Source organism: Telmatherina bonti, assembly GCF_933228915.1.
Source record: "Telmatherina bonti genome assembly, chromosome: 6".
In the NCBI taxonomy this organism is placed as follows: Eukaryota; Metazoa; Chordata; class Actinopteri; order Atheriniformes; family Telmatherinidae; genus Telmatherina; species Telmatherina bonti.
Genome location: NC_136624.1, coordinates 616,994 through 641,500, shown reverse-complemented (window position 1 = coordinate 641,500; position 24,507 = coordinate 616,994). Strand labels below are relative to the sequence as shown.

The 24,507-nt window shown below is 41.3% G+C and overlaps 2 protein-coding genes across 4 annotated transcripts in view; one reads left to right on the top strand and one right to left on the bottom strand.

The window, feature by feature from the left end:
- The window catches only part of LOC306757709 (uncharacterized protein), a gene marked incomplete at its 3' end in the record, with an annotated part of 493,032 nt that overhangs the window by 442,690 nt on the left and 25,835 nt on the right, over positions 1-24,507 (top strand). The window lies entirely within an intron of this gene.
- Positions 1-24,507, bottom strand: part of LOC306756736 (Krueppel-like factor 15) — a 48,280-nt gene that overhangs the window by 18,730 nt on the left and 5,043 nt on the right. For 2 of the 3 annotated variants that reach the window (XR_013771334.1, XM_079241577.1), the window contains exon 2: positions 22,177-23,318. Coding sequence is in view for 2 of the 3 variants with exons in the window: in XM_079241577.1 (XP_079097703.1) it covers positions 22,177-23,279 (1,103 nt within the window). In the remaining variant the exon portion in view is untranslated. Of the gene's footprint in view, positions 1-3,209; positions 3,489-22,176; positions 23,319-24,507 lie in introns of those variants that run through there. The other variant, XM_079241576.1, reaches the window with a different exon arrangement.

Here is a 24,507-nt window from a genome sequence, read left to right as displayed (position 1 = left end):
CATTTTGTTTGTGTCAGTAACAATAGTGTTAACCTCTATGCTCTTTTCACTGCTCTTCAAGAGTTCCATCTGACTCTCCATCTTTTTGTTAAGCTCTTTTCTTTATGGATTTCTGTTTTAAAGGTGTATGATCCCAGTTTACCTTTTGTCCTCTTGAAGTAGACGTGTTTGTCATAACTGATAGTGTACTTCAATTTCTTCAATAAGATAATCATCAAGTTACGGATTAGCAAAAAAATACGCAAGAGTTAATAGTTCCAGCAATTTCTATTTTATTTTTTGAAAATGAAGATCACGTTCACTAAAAATGAGGTTCTCCCTGACAATATGTACAGATAAGCGAGTAGACATATTCCAAGCTAGCCATTGAGATGTAGCTGAGTACAGTATTACAGCACTAAATTTCTTCTCAACTACTCATGTAAAACTTCAGAATTACACAAAAAACTTATTTGGCTTTTTTTTTATTTGCTTTTTATTTTTGCAAAAATAGCATTTCTGGTATTCAATAACAAGACAACAAAAGAGCCCTATGTGTTAAACACATTTGTTGATCCAGTCATGAATGAGAGAAAAGAAAGAGAAGGAAAGGAAAGACTCAGACACAAAGACAGCTCTGCTTCAGACGAATGTCAGCCCGTCTGTTTTCTGTCACATGTTCTACATTCACACAGCTGAATACTTTGTTTTAAAAAAAAAGCCTGCAAAAGACAGGATGTGTAAGTCACTGCTACATGCAGAAGTACTCTCAAGCTTATCTGAAAGCGCCAAAGATCCTTGAGCTTTAAGATGATCTATAGTTTGTGGTAGAAAGAGTCTGCTGGTCCGGTTCCTCCAGACCACAGGTGTCAAACTCTAGGCCTCGAGGGCCGGTATCCTGCAGGTTTTTGTTGTCTCCCTGCTCCAACACACCTCACAAGTTCATAATTAGGTTGACAAGAAGCTGCTGGGTCCATTTGATTTGAATCAGCTGTGTTGAAAGAGGGAAACAACAAAAACCTGCTGGATACCGGCCCTCGAGGACTGGAGTTTGACACCCCTGCTCCAGACATTTCTCTTCTCCAGAAGTGCCTTAGGTTCGTGAGCACCAAGGTGTTCAGTCTTCAGATTGCGGGATAAGCCGCCTCGTAAACTGATTGAAGCATCCAGTGGTGGTCAAACTAGCAGAGTTTGACTAAACAGAGTGTGAGAAAAAGGACTTTATGAAAAGACAGAAAGTCAAGACAAACTTTTGACATTTTTCTAGCTTTCCTTCCCAATCAAACTGAAGCCCCTGGACGAATGATTAATCCTGGTCCTCAAGGCCCAGTGTCCTGCTGGTTTTCCTAGTGTCCCTGCTGGAACACACCATACTCGGACTCAGACAAGCTCTGATACGTCGCTAAATACACATTGATTTGTATCAGATGTGTTGTGGCTGGGACTCTTAGAAAACCTGTAGGACACTGGTCCTCAAGGACCAGAATTGAGGATCCCTGCCCTTTACCATCCAGCTGGATTTTGTCCTGTATGTGTCCCACACCTCCATGTTGTAAAACACTTTTCATAGAAATCTTATCAATTCAAATGGCGATCTCACGCTCCATCCTTCCCTCACTCGTGAACAAGACCCTGAGATATTTAAACTCCTCCACTTGAGGCAGGACCTGACTCCCGACCCGGAGAGGGCAATCCACCCTATTCCGGCTGAGGACCATGGTCTCAGATTTGGAGGTGCTGATTCTCATCCCAGTCGCTTCACACTCGGCCGCGAATCGCTCAAGCGAGAGCTGGAGATCACGACCAGATGAAGCTAACAGGACCACGTCATCTGCAAAAAGCAGGGACCCAATCCTGAGGCCACCAAGTCGGATCCCCTCAACACCTCGGCTGCACCTAGAAATTCTGTCCATATAAGTTATGAACAGAATCGGTGAGCTTAAATATCTCCAGGGCAAAATAGATGCTTGTACCTACAGCCTGGATTGTTTGACCACCACTTTGTTTGCCAAAGCTGCATCAGCCTGCAAAGGTCTGACTGAAATCTATCATATGTTCAATTTCCCACTCAGAACTGTTGTTGAAACTCAGTGACAGTTTCCAACGCTCCACAAACTAAAGTGCACTTGCAACCAGCAGACGAAGCTTAATGGTTTGTCTATAGGCAGACTGGGACTCCAAACCCAGACTAAAATCTGACATTCCACACATGGCTCACGCTACAATCGAGCAAACAAAACTGAACAGAAACTTTCTACAAAATACCACAGGATAGCTTAATGCACTGTTTGAAAAATCCTCATTCATTAAAATAAAACACAAACATATTTACATAATGGTAATAAGCTGTACATGTTATCTTTGTTCTTAGGACACATTAATTTCTGAGTAATTGCTAAAACTGTTGATAAACTACCTCCTTTTCTCGCTGCAGCAGAAGTAACTGCAGTAAATGCTAATGTAAAAGATAAAAAGAGCAGGCCCAGTAGTTGTCTCGGCCACAGAAAAGAACAATGAGCTTATAAACTGCCCTCCCTTGAAGTCACAATTAAATAAGAGCAGTCATATGATAAGAGCACAACAAAAGGATCAGAGAGGTTTTGTGATATGGAAAAAGGCATTGAAAAAGAGGTTACGACATGGAGGGGACTGAGAAAAGGCAAAGGGGTCTGAACAGGGTGGATGGTTATTGGATGGCTGCAGTAAAGGCTAGCTCAGGATGCTGAAAGCATCATCTCAGACTCCAGCTCTAATTAGATTGTCATCAAAATGCAAAAGCACCTGAAGAAATTCCCTTTTTTTTGCGGAAGCTTGTTCAAAATTTCCCCATTGCTGCACCGTAACATGGTTTGAGTCCTGTCCCAGCCTTGTGAGCCAAGCACACAACAAAGATGGGACGTTTGGACGCTTGATGCACTTGAACCCTGATGGCTTTAAGGAAGAAGGATGACAGCCTTAGTAGAAGAAGAGTTTACACAAATCCAGATGTTTCTGTTTCCAAAAAAGACCTGAATCCACACAGCACCTGGTAGCTTGATTACAGGGGCAGTAGTGCAAATGGTGGTTGCAGGACACATCTCCTGTATGTGCTTGTGAAGGCCAGAAACTCCATATTCAGTTAGTCATTTTTTCTGTTTCCCTGCAATGTTCGTTGGCTCTGAATAAGGCAACGGATCACTTAGAGAAGAGCAGGGAGGAAGAGGAAGGAAGGAAACAATGAGCTCTTCAGACTCTCCTGAAAAGTTCTGCTAATAAAGCACCAAAAGTCCTGAGGAACGCCAGAACCCTTGGCTGGCCCAGCCACCTGAACGGGGGTCGGCAGAGTTAGCTCAGGCCAGCGTCACACAGTAGCTCTGGTGATCCGACTGGGCCTTGAGCTGCGGTGGACCTTGGTGTGTTTGGATAAATGGTCGCTACGGGCAAATTTCTTCTCGCACAGCGAGCATTCATATGGCTTGATACCAGAGTGGGAGCGGCGGTGGCGAGACAGCTCGTCGGATCGGGAGAACCTGGCAACATAAGAGCACAACAACGGGATCAGAAAGATTTTCACATCTCACTTTTCACCTCAGAAAGTATCAGACTCTGTTGTAATATATGACCGCCATTATAACAGAGAAGAGAACTCCATGGGTCATAGCAGCCATTGTGTAATGGGACTAGGGCTGGATGGTAAGGCCAAAACTTGTATACATAATGTATACTGAATTTTTTGGGTCACAAAGCACACCAAATTATAAGGCGCAGCCTCAATTGTGGAGTCTATTTCTGTTTCCATTTCTGCTGCTAAAGTAATACATTGGGCGCATTGCATTATTGGTCGCAAGCTAAAACAAAAGGAAAACAAAGTAATGAAACCAAAATAGTGAGTTTGGTTTAATTTTATTCAACAACGGTACATATTTGAAAATACACAAATTTTTTGATCAATCTGTTGTCACACATATATCGAAGTCCTCATCTTCTGTATCCAAATTGAACAGCTGGGCAAGTTTGCCATAAAGCATACAGTTTCTCTTTTGTCATTGTCAGAGTCAGTCTTGTTGTTGGGTGGATGTTCAGCAATGATATCGACTTGAGCGAAAGCTCGGACAACAGTCAAAGGAGATGACTTAGCCCAGACATCCACACTCCAGTCACATATGGTGGCATAACTTGCCCGATGTTACTCTTTGCCATTTCTCATTCATCGCTCTTACGATGCTCGCAACTTCACATTTTAAGGGCCCTGTTTCCACCAATATCCAACGGTTGTAGATCTTTTGTTAATCCTCCAAGAATAATGATTAGCTTCAAATTCATTTGCCTCACTTGACTTTTCACTGTAGGGGTGATATGGGTGCACATGGAGCCACAGATCAACAGACAGTGGTGCATGGAAAAAAAGCAACTCTTTCATTTTCTCCTCATCCATACAGCACTTTTGATTGGCCTTACTGATTTCTCCGGTTGGAAATTTTGCTTTTGGCAGCGTCTTCCTCTTAAAGGTGTTATAACCTGGGGCCTCATTTACAAATCTGTACAAAGCAACAATGACTACAGGAACAGGAAATGCAACGCAAAAAGAGCTTCCTTCCCGAGAAATCAGTGCGCACGCACGTCCCACGCCTGTTTTGCTTTATAAATCAGGATCAACACTTAATTTGGCACATGTGAGGGAACACCTTGTCACACCCACATGTTGGCTATAAAAGGTCTGATGAACACCCCTGATAAATAATAATCGATCTCATTTCCTTGTTAGTTGAGCAGGAAAAAAAAGAAGAATTTTCTGGAATATGAGGAAGAAATTCTAACAGATAAGGTTGTAAACTATAAAAATATTTTATCTGGTGGACATGGGATGGACATCATCACCACCAGAAAGACAGAGGAGGTCAGCAGGTGACAGATGCTGTCAGCGTCTCATCAGACCACCGGACTTATCCAGAAAGGAAAAATAAAGTGGTCAGACAATAAAATGTAGGGAGAAAGTGCATCTTGGTCCACAGTAGAAGTATGTTCGCCAGGGAGGAAGGGGGAGTTGCTGCCCACTCCCACAGATTAGAAGCTGGCGGGGAAAATGAACGAGTCCACAAAAATGCTGGAACTAAATGCGCCAGAGGATGATGCTGCAGCTGGTTTATTCCTTTGTTTTAGATTATAAAATGAACTTTCAGACACAAATGAGACGTCTCTGACTCCAGTTTATTTATTTTTAAAATATTGGTGTTCCTGTGTGTCCCTGCTGGATTTGCAGTGCTGCAGATGTGGTTGGAGAGAGAGAGGCCAGTGATTCCACCTTGTGCCCTACAGCAGGCGTGCATTCGCAGAGGACACAAGAATTGCCATCAAGGAGAAGGTGCAGGAGATGGAGAGAAATAAAGACCACCTAGACAGAAATTACACTCAAAGAAACTTGTGAGTAAACAAGAATTTTCCACCTCTTGCATCACTTGTTGCTGCATCACTTTTAGACACTGCGTGAAGCAGAAGTGTTTGGTTCCAACATGAGAGTTTAAGATCAGGAACAGTGCTTGTTGCAGCTGAACGTGACACGTTACCATTTAGTGCCATGTAACGTAGCGTATCTACTATCTGCACACATTTTCGCCTGTACAACAGGTTTCCTCCTGGGCATCAAGGCACCTCCACCTGCACTTCATCTGCCCTACACCACGGCGTGTCTGGTTGTGGCGCACATAGTTCTGTTACTCTGCACTCTGGGTTGGGAAAATGAGTGATCAGTCCGTCAGTCACTTCTTCCCTTTGGAAGGAGCTGGGCTCAACTCGAGTCTACATGCGCCATGTTCACCAGCAAGGACAGATAAGCCACTGTGCGCCTTTACGCATTGGGGTGCATTTTTGGGGGTACAATTAGGTACTCATTCCATTCTAGATTGCGCCGTCTAAAGGCAGCAAAGTGTAGTAGCTCTGACTTGCGATCTTGATACGCACAAAGCAGCACGTTTAAGTTTTGGTTACCGTCAGTGTTTATCTTAATTTCCACTCCTGCTCTCAGCGAGGGCAAAGGCAGACGCTTTTTCTCTGTGTTCCTGTTTCCCTCTCATCCCTCCCACTCTGACCTACAACTTTGTCCTGTCTGACTCTGAGCCTCTTTTTACATCTCTTTACTTCCACTCAAACTACATCATGGATTTGATCGGCTGGTCTCTCAATGCAATTGATCAAATTTTCTCAACCTGAAGATCGGGCAGAGGGAGCCCGCATGTCCTGAGGGGACGCTTCCGGCTGGATACGTTCAGGACTCAGGTGGAGACCAATGTGTCTGGCGGTTCTGTCCTCTGAGGACCTGGAGGATGTTTACATCTTTGGATTACTGGTAATCGGGATTCTGCTGATTGGCGCTGGTGGAGTTCTGATCTACTTCAAGACCCGTGAGATTCTGGCAACAACTGACAGGCTCCCAGAATTCTGTAACAGTATGTGCTGAGCTAGCAGTGCACAGACTCTTGCGTTGACCGGACTCGACCGTCAGCAGGATGCCAGTCTGGCCCATACTGGCCGTCTGGCCGTGGTCCCGGAGCTGATCCGCAGAATTGATACCAACATGGAGAAAATGTCTGCTAGAATTGGAGGAAATCGACCCCCCCATTCCGCTGTCTGGAGCTGCCTGTCTGAGATCAGCTATGGACCTCAAGGCCAAGGGCAAATAGTTTTCCTCGCCTGGAACCTAAACAACAATCATATCTGGATTCGGCTTCCCAGCGACCTACTGTATTTGTTTGCTGCCTGCTTCATGACTTGAAGGGAAGTCCCATCATAAAAGTTTAACACTAACAAAATAGGCTAATTTATGGAATGATCACTTAGCTACTACAGATTAGTTAAAAATTGACTTAAAAACATAAAGCTCTAAACATTTTGATGTAGGAAATGCATATAAAACAAACTTTTCCTATACTTATATATATTTTTGCATGTATTTATTAACTTTTCATCCATCGAAAATACGTTTTTAATGGATAAATATATCTGATATTTATATTGACTAATATAAATATAATAATATGCCTACAGTATCTAAATAACTGATCATGCTCTCCTGATGCTGTTAGACAGGGTTAGAGTCACTGTTGTACAATTTGACTTCTCTTCACTGACTGGCTGGAAAATCTTCACTGACGCTGCAGCCGTGCCTCCTCATGTCTGTTTTACATTTGCTTTTTATTTTGACCAGTTAGAGTACAAGGTAAGCTACAGTAGACATTTTTAAAAGGTGCGGGTCTTCTGAGGAGCATGCATGAGTCATGTTTGTTTCTAGGCAACCGTGACTGTCCAACATACAAGCGCAGAGGGGAGGAGGCTGGAGCTACACAGATTCTGCATGAAAAGAAAATTTTTGCAGGCTGTTGTATTTGCTGTGTTTTATTTAGTTCATTATTTTTAGATTGAGTGTTGATGTGTGTGACCGATGTGTAGGTTGTTGTAAAGTTATGAAAATATGGAACAAAGTGCGTCCAGTATTGGCCGGGACGAAAAATTTGTTTGTCAATTACAGGACGATTCCATATTTTATTTTAGGGTGGCAACCCTAGTGCAATGTGTGCTGGGCAGCAAGAAGAGGCAGGGACCCTGTCAGACCTGTCTGCGGCTGCAGAAACTGGCTCTAGAGACGCGGAACGTCACCTCTCTGGCAGGGAAGGAGCCTGAGCTTGTGCACGAAGTAGAGCCATGACCTGAGGAATTGGGTCTCTGCTTTTTTGCGGATGACGTGGTCCTGTTGGCTTCATCTGGCCATTATCTCCAGCTCTCGCTTGAGCGATTCACAGCCGACTGTTAAGCGACTGGGATGGGAATCAACACCTCTAAATATGAGACCATGCTCCTCAGCCGGAATAGGGTGGATTTCCCTCTCTGGGTTCCCTCTCAGGTCCTATCTCAAGTAGAGGGGTTTAAATATTTCGGGGTCTTGTTCACAAGTGAGGGAAGGACGGAGCATGAGATTGACAGGTAGAGCGGTGCGGCGTCTGCAGTTTTTCTGCATCGAGAAGAGCCAGTTGAGGTTATCTGGTCAGAATGTCCCTGGTGAGGTGTTCCGGGTACATCTCCATGGGAGGAGACCCTGGGTAAGACCCAGGACATGCTGGAGGCATTATATTTCTCAGCTGGGCTGGGAACACCTTGGGATCCCCTCCGCAGAATTGGTTAAGAGGGAAGTTTGGGCTTCCGTGCTTAGGCTGCTGCCCCTGTGACCCAACCCCAGATAAGCGGCAGAAAATGGATGAATGGCACTGTCATACACAGATGTTTGCTTTCTGGTTCAGTGAATAAATCAGACAATGGAAATTAAGAGACAGTATAACATCACTTCTTTTTTTAAAAATACAAATACATGTCCTTCCTGATTAAATAATGCCAGTGTTAGACTACACTATGGTCACCTTGTTAGATTAAATGATCACACCTGCCCTGTTGTGGTTGGAAGAGCAAACATTCATCACTGTGACCACATGCATCATGAAATACTGTACTTACTGTGTGGTAGCAAGCATGAAAAATGAGAAATGAAGTCTTTTCCAAACATTTACATGGCAGAGCATAAGATAGGTATAAAAAAATAAAACCTGGGGTTCATTTGTACATTGCAGGAGGTTAAACCTTTAGGCTTGTCCTGTTCGCATTAGTGTTAGCATTATCTGCATCAGCTTAAGGCACGTCTCAGCCATGGCAAAGCATAACTTTATATCAGTTGCAAAACTTGCAAAACCGACTGCATTGATGGTGAGCTGCTTAAAGTTGCTAGTTTGGTCCGATGATGAAGGGAGAAAAAAAACATTCTGGTGTTGGTTTTGGCAACTGACAACCGAGCAGTGGACATGGGATTGTGAGAGTTCAGCGTTGTGGACAGTTTTGCTGCAAACAAAGCGCCCAGACGGAAAAACTCTACCTACTTCAAAAGAAAGACTTCCTGGGATGTTCACACTTTAGTCCAACCAATACACATTTTAACTTGAAAAAGTGCAATTTCCAGGTGATGACACCTTGAAAAATTACCACAGGTGGTTGTTTCTGTCCATTACCATGTCCATCAAGACCAACAGTGGAAGCCAACTTCTCATGCCCCATGCTGGTTCCGTTTATGTCCACAGTATGGCACACGGGACTGTCAAAGTAAGAGGGACCTCTTCCATGTTGGTGATGTTTTTGGACTGGATCTTTCTGTCGGTAATCTTATTGCAATAGGTGCGGAAGATGATCGGCTGGCTGTTGCTGCACTAGGGTATTCCTTCCACAGATGGCAAGATGGCACCTTTCCATAAAACAAAAGCACCAAGTTAGACCTCCTTGAAAGTGTTCAGTCTTCATGTTTGTGCTATCGTTATTGCCTTCAGTTGAATGGTGACTGTAGAGATGCTTCTCCTGGCTGTTCTTTGTTCAAGAATCCATTGTTCAAGTTGGTCTTCCAGCTCTGGACACCTCGCACTGTTCCTGCGGAAACTCTGATGTAACCTCTTAACTTGGTGCAATTCCTGTGCAATTCCTTGGAATTGGGTTCATTCATTTTGAATTTGCTTGCGGCTGCTCTATTCCCATTTACAACCGCGTAACTGATAGCCTGTAGTTTAAATTGTGCCTCGTAAGCATGTGTCTCTGATTATGCCATTTTCGGGGGTCTTAATAAAACAAATGTTGTTTAGCTGCATACTGGTGGTACAGTATATCTACCACTAACTGTTGGGGGCGTGGCAGAGGTAAGCCAGTACATTCTGTAATTGGTTGATCGCTGCCAGCATAAGTAGTGTGCATATTATGCCCCCATGACAGCAGGAATTGGTCCGACAATCAAACAGAGCGCTTACTAAAATCACACATTTTTAAAGACTATGTAACTCAGATTAGGCACAGTGAGTTAAAAGGTGCACCGTCAATTTTTGAGAAAATGAAAGGCTTTTAAGTGCGCCTTATGGTGCAGAAAATATGACATATATATTTCTGAATTTTGGTTGATATATTCTAAATTGATGTAAAAAACATAAAAGCTTCAGAAAAACTGCAGTCTATAAAACTCCTCCAGTTTAACATTTTAGAAATAAAAACTGTACAATAAATTGGTTATTTTTTATTTAGCAAGGCTAAATTAGCCTTTAAAGAAAGAAATGTATAATTACCACGTCAAATTTACCTTTCTCAGTATAAATAGCTTTAACTTTAAACAACAACATAGGCTTAATACATTCCTATGGATTAAGCAGAGGCGCTTCAAAAGTGCTTAGAAGCACTACTATAAACAGAAAAAAAAAAAAAAAAAAAAAGAGTGAGCAACAAATGTTGCTGGGACAGGACATCATTGAGGGTTGATGACACCACATGACAAGTTCCTGGGGTTTCTGGCAAGAAATAGAAGCTGGCTTGCATTATTTGGCTTCAGAGATGCTCTTTTGCACATGACAATGTTGCCACCTGTACTGAAAACCCTTTTAGATGGGAAACTTGTAGCCTGAAAAGCACAAGTAATGTTTTGCCAGTTGGCTTACGCTGGGGAAGTTCTTTTGATAGAACTTACACCATTCCAGAGGGTTTGAGTCATTATAAACATTTGGAGACAAAATGTAGGTGCTAAGCACATCTCAACTGCCTGCTGTGCAATCAAACTTTCTGTGTCTTAAGTGGTGGGCCTTAAAAGATAACTAGCCAGAGACCACTTTGTTTTCTTGGCTGGAGGCGCTGCTGCAATAGCATCTCCAATGGCTTCTTCTCTGGACTCTTCTCTACAATCATCTCTCATTGATGCACTCTCTGCTCTCCTGAGTGTACTAAATCTTGAATCTTGGCTCAATGAGGCATGCCATGTCAAGTAGGTCATGCATGGCTGGGTCCTTGCACTTTCCATTGAGGTATACTATCACTGTTGTCTTTATGCTTCTTGTGAGCTCTGCGCCATGCTCCACTTTCTTTAAAATGGAAATGTTGGAGAGATCACTGATTTTAAGAATGACACACTGATGAGGAACTCACTGGACAAGGCATTAGTGAATTCAGGGAGTGGGCTAACCCCTTAGTCTCACTGAACGTGAAAGCGCCACGGTGTGGCTGTGCTGTGCCTTCACAGCTAACCGTAGCAGCACTAGTCAACAAAGCTGATTCAACCAGGTGCGCTGCGTTGAGTTTTGCTACCGCTTCTCTAAAATACTCGTTGGCTCTATTTTTATTGTTGCCACTTTGAAACATCAATCTAAAGCAGAGCGGATTGTTCAAACAGGAAATCAGTTGATGAAAACCAAAGTGGATTTGGTGGATTTTGCCAGTAAAGAAAAGACTACATGCCCACTTTGGATGCATTTTAATTTCAAACGTCAACATTTCTTCATTAACGGCGGCCCCTACACCAAGCTGTTAGGGGAGAGACGGCTTCACTTGATAAATGACACCATGGAATTGCGCATTTATCTTGAAGGAAAGCTGTGCTGTTCTGTAAGCTATTGTTTTGACACCACATATCCCTATTATAAAGAAATAAAGAGCAGCATGTGACACATGGTCGAACAGTTCCTGCTAGGTTAGTTGTTTGTTTATTGTTCACTTTTAAGCCTTTTTATAAAGCATTTTAAAAAAGACTTACACCAACAATGGCATGACACAATCCTCATGTAAACCACAACACAGACGTTCCGCTCTGAAACACTGCTAGTGAAATATGGTGCAGCACAGAAAGCTCGGTGCACCCGCTCTGCAGTGCTTCCACAACGTTTCTGCGTTCAGTGGATCCTGGGGTTAGAGCTGCATAAATACAGTCTACAAAGCCCAAATCTTGCCATGTAGGAACCAGTGACCTGGTCTGATTGTCATTTGAAAGGACCTCTGTGATGGCCCTTTTTTGCTCCAGAAATTGCTTCACTATTTGTTAACTGAACCCCCATGTAGTTGGTATTTCAGTTATAAGTTTGTGCTGTAGTAAGTGAAACTCCTCCTGAGCAGCTACAAGGTCCTGTTTCTTTTTCCAAGAGTTGGAGAAGGCAGCCCCCTCCTTTTTAAAGACTCCAGTTCTTCTGTCCACTTGTTTGTTATATCAACTCTCTCTCTGGACACACACAGAGAAAAAATATTGCAATATAATATTTATATTTTAACAATAAGGTAATTTATCTACATTGTTCTGCAATTATCTTGATTAAGTATATATGATTGGTGACAGATTTAGGAAAAAAAAATAAATTAAATTAATTAAAAATATTTTATTAATCCCCAAAGGAAATTCAGTATTGTAGTGTATAATTAACTAGAGAAGGTCTTGTTCTGGAGGCTGATGGCTGCTGGCAGGAATTATCTTTCAGTCTTACATCGGACCTGAAGAAGCCTCTCACTGAACACACTTTGTTGTTTCTTCACTGTGTGTGTGAGCATATGATGTTACTGTGTGGAGAAGCTAACCAAGAACTGTGCATATTCTGACTGTGGATCACATCACATGCAGTCAGTGGAGAGCCGGTATATGTAAAGTAATTGGATCGTGTGCATGTATTATACATGTAACATAATACATAGTCTAGGATATTGCATTCAGATGCAACATCCAGTTTAGTTGTTTGTTGAGCAATAATCTTGATTACAATGGATATTCCCTATCTCTGTTATGTTTGGATCAGCTTGTTTTGCTGACAGAAGTACCTACGGTTTGGAGTTTGTGATCATAGCACAACATTTCTTTTGTTAAGCTTAATAAAATTTGTGCTGCAGTTGACAGTTTAGCAGTTTTCTATTGCTGAGTTTTTTTGTTACAGGTTTAATAAAATGACCATCTTTTTTGATAATTCAGGCTCTGAAACACGAAAAGATGAAAACACATCAGTCCAAAGGAAGATGCAGAACATTATGTCATCACTGGAAAAGACAAAGCGGGACTTGACATAAAATACATGAATGCTACCAAAGGTATGCTGAAAACACTTTTTTTTTTTTTTTTTAATCAAATCAGATTTTTTGATTGATTGGTATTGATTTGTTTAGTCTCAATCTCGTTATCTTCGCTAGGTCGCAGCATTTGAAAAAGGAGACTTTGTTGGAATATTGAGGGGAACCAATCAGCAGAGAGTGTGAGAGGAGGCAGCTTGTTTATCATGAAAGCCTGAAAGTATTCATGTTCGAGTTTCATTTTAATGAAAACTGTGGTGGTGTGTAGTTGCTATTTCTTAGTTTAGGAGATATTGTTTGTTGTGGTGAATGACATGCACAGTAGGAGGATGATTTGGAAACCTAAAAAATATTCAGTACAAGTTGATCGACATGTTACTTGTGTGTTTGTAGCGTTGATGCAGCAAAAGATGATGGATCACTGGGAAGACTCGTGACCACATAAATCCGGAGCCAAAATGAAGTACTTTAATGTGCAAGGGAAGCCCCACTTGTGCATGTTTGCAATCTGAGATATACACCCAGGCGAGGAGATCACTTTATTGAGACTCAGACTTGCCATGGAGAAGGAAGGTGAGTAAATTTTTTTTTTTTAATGAAATTGATAATGCTCATACAGCAGACGCTAGTCATTAACATGATTACCATGTCAAATTTTACATTCCTCTTATAAACTTGTTTGATATAGTCGTTTCAGCATTTAAATGCAGTTATTTACTTTGCAAGTTATTGTTTGTTAAAGCATGTAGCTCCACAGCTACAGATATTAAGGATGTCTGTATCACAATGTTTTATTGATCTTTTTTTCTGTGATTACACTCCTCATGACTTTGCTGAAAAGTCTTTAGATGGGCAACGAGGTGATGATCCATCTACATCAGAGCCTGCAACTTCTGCTGAAAATTAAGACCAAAACAAGAGATGCACTAAAGAGTCAAGTGATCTTGTTGACTGCTGTTACAAGATAAGAAAAAGTGCACTTTCCAAGATTCAAGTATAGTTTGAAATGCCATTTTTGATGGATTTGCAATGTGTTGCCATGCTAATACTTACAGTGATTGTGCACATTAGAAACAAGGAGGTTGAATGTATTTTGTTGTACTTTGTGGATATACAATTTATTTTTTTAATATATATATATATATATATATATATATATATATATATATATATATATATATATATATATATATATACACATACATGTGTGTATATATATATATATATATATATATATATATATATATATATACACACATGTATGTATATATATATATATATATATATATATATATATATATACATATATATATATATATATATACATATACATATATATACATATATATACATATATATATATATATACATATACATATATATACATATATATACATATATATATACATATACATATATATACATATATATACATATATATACATATATATATATACATATATATATATATATATATACATATATATATATATATATATATATATATATATAAACATATAAACATAGTCAAAATTTACATATATAAACATATATATGTTTAACTTCTTACATATTAACACTGATAAGATTAGGCAGTGTCAACTCAGTTTCATGTTTTGTTTTAAACTTTTTATGTCAAAGGTAATAAAATAGAAATCTTTTTGTTTGTTTAGGAGTCTGGCATGCATCCTGCCTTAAAAGAATTTTAAATTATAACCTCCATCACTCATTACAGGTAAGTATCTACTTAATTGTTTTTCGATTCTTACTTTGCTTAGAAATTGATCATCATACATACATCCGGAACGCAATGTTTGTCTGTCAATTAAAGGACGATTCCGTATTTTACAGGGCGGTGGCAACCCTAGATGGCAATGTCTCAGTCGTACCAAGCACATCTAAATGTGATCCACCTCCTTGCTCTGATCACACGGTTTCAAATACAGCTGAAATGTCAACTTTAGATAAACCTGTCAAAGATTCAAAGGACAAACTAGAAAGTGAAACTGGGTTTCACAAATGGTAATCAACACATCTAACAATGATTTTAAACAAATTACTCTTTTGTTCATGGTAAGCCACAAAGCCAAATTTCAAGTCAGTTAAAAACCCACAAGACACATGCTGAAATTGTACATGCATTTTCCCTTCCTGAGCACTCCAAAGAGTGCAGAGTTTTGTTTGAAAAAATGAGGAACAAGGGAAATTTTAAACATAACTCAGCAGTTCTACAAGGTGGAACAGGACCACTCAAAGTGAAGAGACCGCCAAAAGCTAAAGCAGTGGCTGGAAAGTTTATTCACTGTATGTACTGCCAGGGGATGTACATTCAAAAAGAATTAGGGAGACATATCCACAAATGCCCATATAAGCCATAAGATATAGCTTTAGTTCAAGAACCTGGAACAACCAAAGTAAAACTGGGGCATACGCTACACAAAATTTGACATCATCCATTGTCGGGCGCTGATGGCAGAGAATGAAGAACTGATAAAGTCCATAGATATGTTCAAGAAACTCTTTGCCTCCAAGTGGTCTGAGTTGGTGTCTCATGGTGCTCTAAACACACTGAATGATACAAAGTACAATAAACCATCAACATTGCCATTCACTGAAGATTTTCAGATTCTTCACCAGTATCTAAGAAATCCTCAGAAACTGCCTTTTGTAGCATAATAGAGGAGACCACTGCTCAGAATTACGCACAACTCGCACAAGTAACACTCGCACAAACAATTGTGTTCAATCATAGGCAAGCTGGGGAAGTTTAAAAAATGCACCTAAGGAGTTTTCTGGAGAGAGATGACTCAAAGCTCCATGAAGATGTTGCGATGGGTCTGTCAAACGTTGAACAGAAGCTCTGCAGTTACTTCTGCCGCATTGAAATTGTGGGCAAAAGAGGCAGAAAAGTTACAGTTCTACTCACACCAAATGTAGTGGATGCGCTGTCGCTACTGGCAACTAAAAGAGATGAATGTGGTGTTTGTGCCACAAATGACTTCCTTTTTGCGAGACCCAAATCAATGAGCCACTATAGAGGACAGGACTGTCTGCGTGTCTTTGCAAGCCAATGTGGAGCCAAGCATCCAGAGTACCTCAGGTCAACACAACTTCAAAAACATGTGGCAACACTGTCACAAGTCCTTAATATGAAAAACAATTAACTTGACCAGGTTCCAGATTTATTGGGCCATGACATCCGTGTCCACAGAGATTACTACAGATTACAAGTTCCTACAACACAACTGCTGTTGTCCATGAGAAAGGACACCTGTACAACCTGCAGGGGAAGTCACTGGGCATAAAATGTTTTTGATCTTCAACGAAGTCACAACAAGAGACGACTACAGTCTGCTTTAATTAATACTGCACAAAAAAGACATGTTTTCATATTTTGGTTGAACACGTAAACATTAACAGTGCATGGTGGAAAAAGGATGCCAACCTTAGCATTCAGGTTGACCCTCCCATGGCAGCAATAACCTCAAACCTTTCTTGTATTTGCCGATGTGTACTGCACAACAGTCACAATGAACTGTGAACCATTTCTCTTTGTAGAACTTTTTTTAATTATTCAGGAATTTTCTAGTGTGATGTGAATCACTCGTTGGAGGTCATGCCACAGCAACTCGATCAGTCTGAGGTCAGGACTGATTGGGCCACTCCAGAAGAAGGACTTTATTTTGTTGAAACCATTCTATAGCTGATTTCCTTCTATGCTTTGGGTCCTTGTCCTGTTGCATCATCCATCTTCTGAGCTTCAGTTGAACAGATGGTCTTAAGTTTTCCTGCAAAATGTCTTGATAAACTTGGGAATTTCATCTCATGGATGATAACAATCTGTCCAGGCCCTGAGGCAGCAAAGCACCCCAAAACCCTAATGCCCCTTCCAAGTTTTCATAGCAGGGAGGAGGTTTTGTTGGTGATATGCAGGACCTTTTTTCACCACACATGGTGTTTTGTGTTTGTTCTAAAAAATTTGATTTTGTGTGTCTACAGAACATTTTTCTTGTAGTGCTTTGGAACATCCAGATACTGTTTTTCAGTATATAGATGTTCAGACATGCAATTTGTTTTTTTTTTTTAAGTAGTGGCTTCCTTCAGTGTCCTCCCATGAACTCAGTTCTTGATTAATATTTTACTTATTGATTTTCCAACAAAAATGTTAGCAGATATGTGCCAGATATTTCTTTAAGTCTTGCTGACAATCTAGGATACTTTGACTTTGTAAGCGTTCTGCTCTTGCGGTCATCTTTGCAGAACAACCATGCATGAGGACAGTAGCAACAGTCTTGAACTGGTTCCATTTGTAGACAATCTGTCTTAACAGGGACACATAAACATAAAGCTTTGAGATCATTTTGTATTCTTTCCCTGCTTCGTGCAAGTCAACAATTCTTCATTCTTAGTCTTCTGAGAGTGTGAGGCAGTTCACACGAGACCTTCTGTTGTGGAATCTAAACTTGACATCCTTTGCAGATAGTTGTGTCTTGTTTTTGGATCATGGGCTTTGCTCTGTGGAGTTTATTGTATCTATACACACACTGTTGCTGCTGTTAGAACTGTGTATTTTTTACAGTTATAAATTGTAATAAACTTTTGTCCTGTACTTTGCAATCACATTTAACTAGTTATTTAGATTATTTGAAGGAATTGGATTACTGGGATAAAGTGTTTAAATTAATTTATTTTGATCAAAAATGGCATCAAAATATACAAACTATCTCAAATAAGTAATCAGGAACACAAAGTTAAAAGAAAGAAATTAGACAAATAAATCTGTAAACAATAAAATTCCACAGAAAATTTATTAATTGGCAGTTCACATAAAAAAAGAAGAAAAAATAATCAAAAGCCAAAAACAAAACCAGTGTTGTGTCTGTGCAGATCAGGAAACTTGATCTCCAGGAGCCACACAGTGACTGGGAATCAGGCCTGGTTGCCTTCTGAGCAGCTGTGAGGTGAGGTTTTTCTAAGGTCCTTCGCATTTATGTTATCAAGACGTCTCTGCAAGGAGTATACAAAAGATTAGTTCTATAAGTGGAAAGCAAAGTGAAAGATTACATTTATTAGTGAAGGTCTGTGTCTACCTATTCTGTTCAGAGACTAAGTTGAAATATTACTGTAATATCTGATACTAATATCTGGATGCCAAAGCAGCAAGTTACAAATACAAGACAGTGCAGTCGGTCTCAAGCTCAAATATGATACATTTACGTTGCAACAATAAACAACACATAAAATATTTATCATTATTGATTATTGTAATACTTTTAAAACTGTGGAATTCCTGTAATAAATGTTTTTATCAGTAATATGTTGAGATAAACATTGAACATGGCTGCTTTTTACCTGTACTGCAGCCAGCCGGTCACAGTGTTGCTGCTTCTCCATCTGAGTGTTCAGCTCTGGAAGCTGCAGCTCGTCTTCCTCCGACTGACCAGTCCTGCCTCGACCCTCCTGTCAAACCTAGCAACACATCATCTTGGTCACTAAACACAAGTGCACACATGTAACATAGCTGAAGCAACATTTAAACATTGCAAATTCTGCACCATGTCAGTGTCTGACTGCCTGTGTTAGTCTAATTCAGTCTAACAGGCTGAGTATATGCAGAAATATTAATTATGTCATAGTTAACCTAGCAACTATAGCTAGCTTAGCACATAGCTTAGCCTCTTCTTACTAGCACTAGCCTTTATTCCATATGCTATATTGTCATTTTTATGTACTACTTCCAAAAGCTACATAAATTATGAGGATTTTCAGTGTGAGGAAGAACCTGTTGTGTTAAAAGTTACTTACCGGTTCACTGAGCTGAAATCCTGGACGTCATCACACTGCTTGTAAATAAAGTTTTAGTCTTGTGAATGGTGACGGTTACGCGCTGTTTAGGGGATGGGAGGGGTGAGGAGTGAGTTTTGCTCATTACTGCCACCCGCTGGCGGTTTGTGGAAGTAGCAGTTCTGTGGTTTTGCTCACTACCTGGCGTTTACCACCTGGTGTTCGAAAGAACTGCTGTAAAATCTTACATACTCTGCCTTTAAATTAAAAAATAGCTGCTTTTTAGGGCAAATTTTAGAATGCGATTAAAATGTGATTAATCAAAATTAATTAATTACAAAGCCTGTAATTAGTTGTTTTTTTTAATCACATTCTACTAATAAATTAAACTCTGTCATCATTGTTCTCATTTTAATTGTAACTTTAAATCATGCTGCATTCACTGCACCTCAGAAGTGGCGGACATAGTTAAATAATTGGATCGCAGACCATGTTCATCGTATTACGCAGAAAAGGAAAAAGTATCTGTGGTATTCTGTAGGATGCTAAACAGGGATCACAATCTGGTCCTGGAGGGCTGGTGTCCTACAGGTATTGGATGTTTTTCTGCAGCACCACACCTAATAAAAATGGATGAGTCATTAACAGACATGTACAGAACTTGAGTGAGCTCTTGGAGATCTAGTTCATTTGAATCAGGTGTTACAGGAATTAAATATCATTACACTATCTGCAGGACAGTTGGTGATCCCTGGTCTATAAGGGTTACTACTAACATCTATGTTACAATGAGGATTACCTCAGATTCATGATTGTTGTGATCACTATTTGACCAATATACAGATTTTGAAATAGTGGCCTGAGTTTTTCACTGTTGTGTGGACAGTGACATAGACAAATCCTCACCTACACAATCTAACCCCAATGCATGTAAGAGTTTGAGGTTAACTGGTGCAGGACTTGATGTCTGGAGAGAACTTAATCTTACAAAGAAAGATTCTACATCTGCTTAGTGAAACACAGATCAGATTCTCAGCTGGATGTAATTTTATTTTACCCCCAGGAACCTCTCAGCCGTAGTTTCCTGCAATATGGGGCATATTCTGATATGAGATTACTCACCAGCCTTCCTAGGTTATCCCTTCCTCAACAGACACATATCAACTTTCCAGGAAAATGGATCATAACTCTAATCCTCAGATTTTTACACTGTCTAAATCCTGTTTAAGTTTAGGGCCTAGGTCTATTTTGGTTCTTCTGTTTTTGTTATTAACTAACCAGTGGCCTCATTTATCAAAGTGTGTGTAGCAACGCTGACTACAGGTGGCGTAAAACAGAAAAAGGGAAACAGGAAATGCGGCGCAAAAAAAATTCCCAATTTACAAAACAGCACGTCCCACGCCTGTTTCCATCATAAATCAGGAACATCTGGCCACGCCCACATGTTGGCCATAAAAGGTCGGATGAACACCCTGATAAATATTAATCCATCTCATTTCCATGACAGTTCTGCAGGAAAAAAGAGGAATTTTGTGGAAAATGAGGAAGAAATTCTAACAGATAAAGTTGTAAAATGTAAAAGTATTTTATCTGGTGGAGACGGGATGGACATCACCACCAGCAGAAAGACAGAGGAGGTCAGCAGGGGACAGATGCTGTCAGCGTCTCATCAGACCACCGGACTTATCCAGAAAGGACAAATAAAGTGGTCAGACAATAAAATGTAGGGAGAAAGTGCATCTTGGTCCACAGGAGGAGGAAGGGGGGGCGCTGCCCACTCCCACAGATTAGAAGCTGGCGGGAAAATGAAGGAGTCCAGAGATACGCTGGAACAAAATGCTCCAGATGATGCTGGAAGTGCTTCATTCCTTTGTTTCAGATTATAAAATGAACGGACATAAATGAGACGTCTCTGACTCCAGTTTATTTACTGGGAACATACTGGTGTTCCTGTGTGTCCCAGCTGGGTTGCAGCGCTGCAGATGTGGTCGGAGAGGGGGGGGGCAGTGGTTCCACCTTGTCCCCCCAGCAGGCGTGTCCTGGCAGAGGAGGAGGTGCAGGAGACGGAGACATAAAGACAGAAATGAGACTAAACCTGTGAATAAATGAGAATTCTCCACCTCTGATGTGTTGCATCACTTCTCGACGTTTGGCAGCAGTTTGGTTCCAACATGATGGTTGGAGGTCGGGGACAACAGCGCTGGTCGCAGCTGAACGGGACACGTTACCATTTAGTAGCATGTTATGTAGCGTCTCCACTATCTGCACACATCTGCAGCTGTACAACAGGTTTCCTCCTGGGCATGGAGGCTCCTCCACCTGCCTCCATCTGCCCGATGGCCGCTACACCACGTCTGGCTGTGGAGAACATCGTTCTGTTCCTCTGCTCTGGGTTGGGAAAAGGAGCGGACCCGACCTGTCAGTCCCTTCCCTTTGGAAGGTGCCGGACTGGAGTCCAGAGTCTCCATGTTCCATGTCCACCAGCAGGGACAGATAAGCCACATTGGGGAGCATTTTATATCCAACCATCACTTCATGTTCTGTATCTGCAGGTGGAGGAAACACCTGAGCAGCCTGATGATGGGCTGTTGTCATGGCGACCGCCTCCTTTTACCTGCAGGTCTTCATGTAGAGCTTTATTAGTACGGCAGCTTCTGTACGACTTATTAACTGTGTGATGTGGCTTTTCTAACATGTAGAACTGCTTGGTTTCAGAACAGATTTTAGTGGTTGATGTTTTACGTGCTGGAGGAACGATATCAAATGTGCGGGTTTTTTTTCTTTTTGCAAATGCTGTTAATGTCCAACATTCTGCGTAAAGGTTTATATATGATTTTGAAGAAATGTATCAAATTTCACACCATTTCTTTGGGTTTATTTTCTACCATTGGTGTCGCCGTTTCCCGTTTCTCCAGATTTTGTGCGTACGCCAGGGTCAGAGTTGGCGTGGAGGTCGGGACATTTTACCGCCAAGTCATGTTTGGATAAATCCTAAAAGTTGACTATAATTGGCGTACGCCTGGCTTTGTCCGACAGCTTCGTAAATGAGGCCCCACATCCCTAAAGTCACCAGGGTCAAGTGTACTTTCCGTTCTTTTTCATGCATTTTATCTATATTTTTTATTATTTATGTTTAATGTACTTTTTGATGTTTCCTGCATCCTACTGTGATGCTTTAATAGTTTTATATGAAGCACTTGAAATGTGAAGTACAATTAACTTGCCTTGCCTTTCTTTCAAATTTTCTATCAATCACAGAGCTGACGGTAACGTCCAATCAGGAGCAGTCAAAGAACAACATGTGATGAGAAAAGCAGGAACATAATGATCCTCTATGGCTGGAATAAAGCCAAGAAGACGTTTGGGATGCAGCTGAGGTGGAGGGGCTGCAGTGAGGACAGCAGGTAGATAGTAGCAGGAATAAAGTGGAAATGGGGAAAAAGTGCAAATATGTAAATAGTTTCTGTTGTGTGTTTCACACACACCTCCTGGGTTTAACTTGTCCCTACGGCGCTCAGTCTGAATGTTTCTCTTCTTCATGTGAAGTGGATGCTCACTCACCTCCACCCACACTCGGGCCAGCTACACGTGTACGGTTTCTCTCCTGTATGCCGGCGGAAGTGAGCTTTCAGATGGCTGCTTTTGGTGTACATCTTATCACAGCCTGGGTGTGAACACTTGTGGACTCTCTCTGTAGGTGGCACCCTGGTCACTCGTGGAGTGACCTCCTTCAAGAGGTTGCTGGCCTGTCCCCCAACCCCAGTCATGCCTGTGATTTCCAGAGTCCTGGTGGTGATGGGCAGAGGGGCGATTTTCACATACTTCTGCTCGGCTGACTTGGTATACCCGCTGTTTAAAGACCACAAGGTGGTGGTGGGGGTGTGGGACACCTGGGGGGTCAACAGGGTGAGATTCTGTGCAGCAGCTCCCTGGAACCCCATGACTAGATGTGTAAGCCAAATCTCACTTGCAGGAGGAGAACCTGCCAGAAGCTGAGTCTGGGCCAGAGGTAAGGGCTGAAGCTGGATGACCACTGGAGCTCTGGGGAGCATTGGTGAGCTCATGGTGGGCAGTGAGTGCTTCAGAGGGGCAGAAGGAGAAAGGTCTGGCCCTTTTTTAGGGGTGTGTGGGCTGGAAGTGCAAATGGAAAGGCTTGTTCCTGCATTGCTTGACGTCTCCAAGGCAACCAGCGCAGCAGAGGCCGATGAGGAATCAGTAAAGGTGCACGACAGAGGGGAGAACTCCTCTTTGGGAGTCAGCAGCTCCTCCTTAACGAGCTCCATTTTCTCCTTCAGAAACTCCTCAATGTCCTCCAGGGTGGGCGAAAATGGGGAAGAAGGATGGAAAGGGATTTCAGGGAGTCTCGGGTCCTGACTAGCTGGCACCTTTTCTTCAATTGCGCCTAGAAAAATTTGCAGATGGTTGCCTTCATCTTCATCTTCATCCTCCTCCTCCTCCTCCTCCTCCTCCTCCTCATCATCCTCCTCCTCTTCTTCTTCGCCCTCTCCAGGGATGGAGCCATGGGTGACACCCTGCTGCCCGGAATCAAGGGTTTTGCGAGGGGGCGAGCAGCCCCCATCTCCAAGGCAGAGGGGGAACAGGCTGCTGTTGTCTCTAAACAGCTCTGTCTCCACGCTCAGTGTTCGGCTGGTGAGGGACACCATGGATCCAGACCCCAGATGCAATGGGGTTGGACATAAACCCTGCAAACACACAACACACCCATTATGAGAAGCCAAAAAACAGAAAATTACTTTTGTTTAAGCAGTGTAATATATATATATATATATATATATATATATATATATATATATATATTTATTATATATATATATATATATATATATATTTATTATATATATATATATATATATATATTTATTATATATATATATATATATATATATATTTATTATATATATATATATATATATATATATATATATATATATATATATATATATATATATATATATATTTATTAAACTGCTGAAAAAAATAAAGGGAACATCTAAACAACACAATGTAACTCCAAGTTAATCAAACTTCTGTGAAATCAAACTGTCCACTTAAGAAGCAACATTGATTGACAATCAATTTCACATACTGTCGTGCAACAGCCCTCCCACGGCCTCCTCCACGTCTCCTGATGTACTGGCCTGTCTCCTGGTAGCGCCTCCATGCTCTGGACACTACGCTGACAGACACAGCAAACCTTCTTGCCACAGCTGGCATTGATGCACCATCCTGGATGAGCTGCACTACCTGAACCACTTGTGTGGGTTGTAGACTCCGTCTCATGCTACCACTAGAGTGAAAACACTGCCAGCATTCAGACCAAAACATCATCCAGAAAGCATCGGAACTGAGAAGTGGTCTGTGGTCTCCACCTGCAGAACCACTCCTTTATTGGGTGTGTCTTGCCAGTTGCCTATAATTTCCACCTGTTGTCTGTTCCATTTGGACAACAGCAGGTGGAACTGATTGTCAGTCAGTGTTGCTTCCTAAGTGGACAGTTCCATTTCACAGAAGTCTGGTTGACTTGGAGTTACATCGTGTTGTTTAAGTGTTCCCTTTATTTTTTGAGCAGTGTATATACACATTTGTATTTGAAATGACACTTTAACTTTGGTACTGTTCAGTTTTTGACCTGGGATGGTTTCTGTATGGGATACACTTTGTGCCACCAAGGGGCGAATTCTGAATTTGACATTGCCACCCCACAAGGTTGTGCCTCTCCTGGTATGTGATGGCAGCATACAGTGGCTAAGCCATTGCCTATGTGGCTACCGTGTTAGTCACTACAGCAGCAACTTATTGTGACATAAAATAGATTGATCGTCAATGAGATGATTAATTTATTATTATCACTAATACAGTGGAATGCATCTG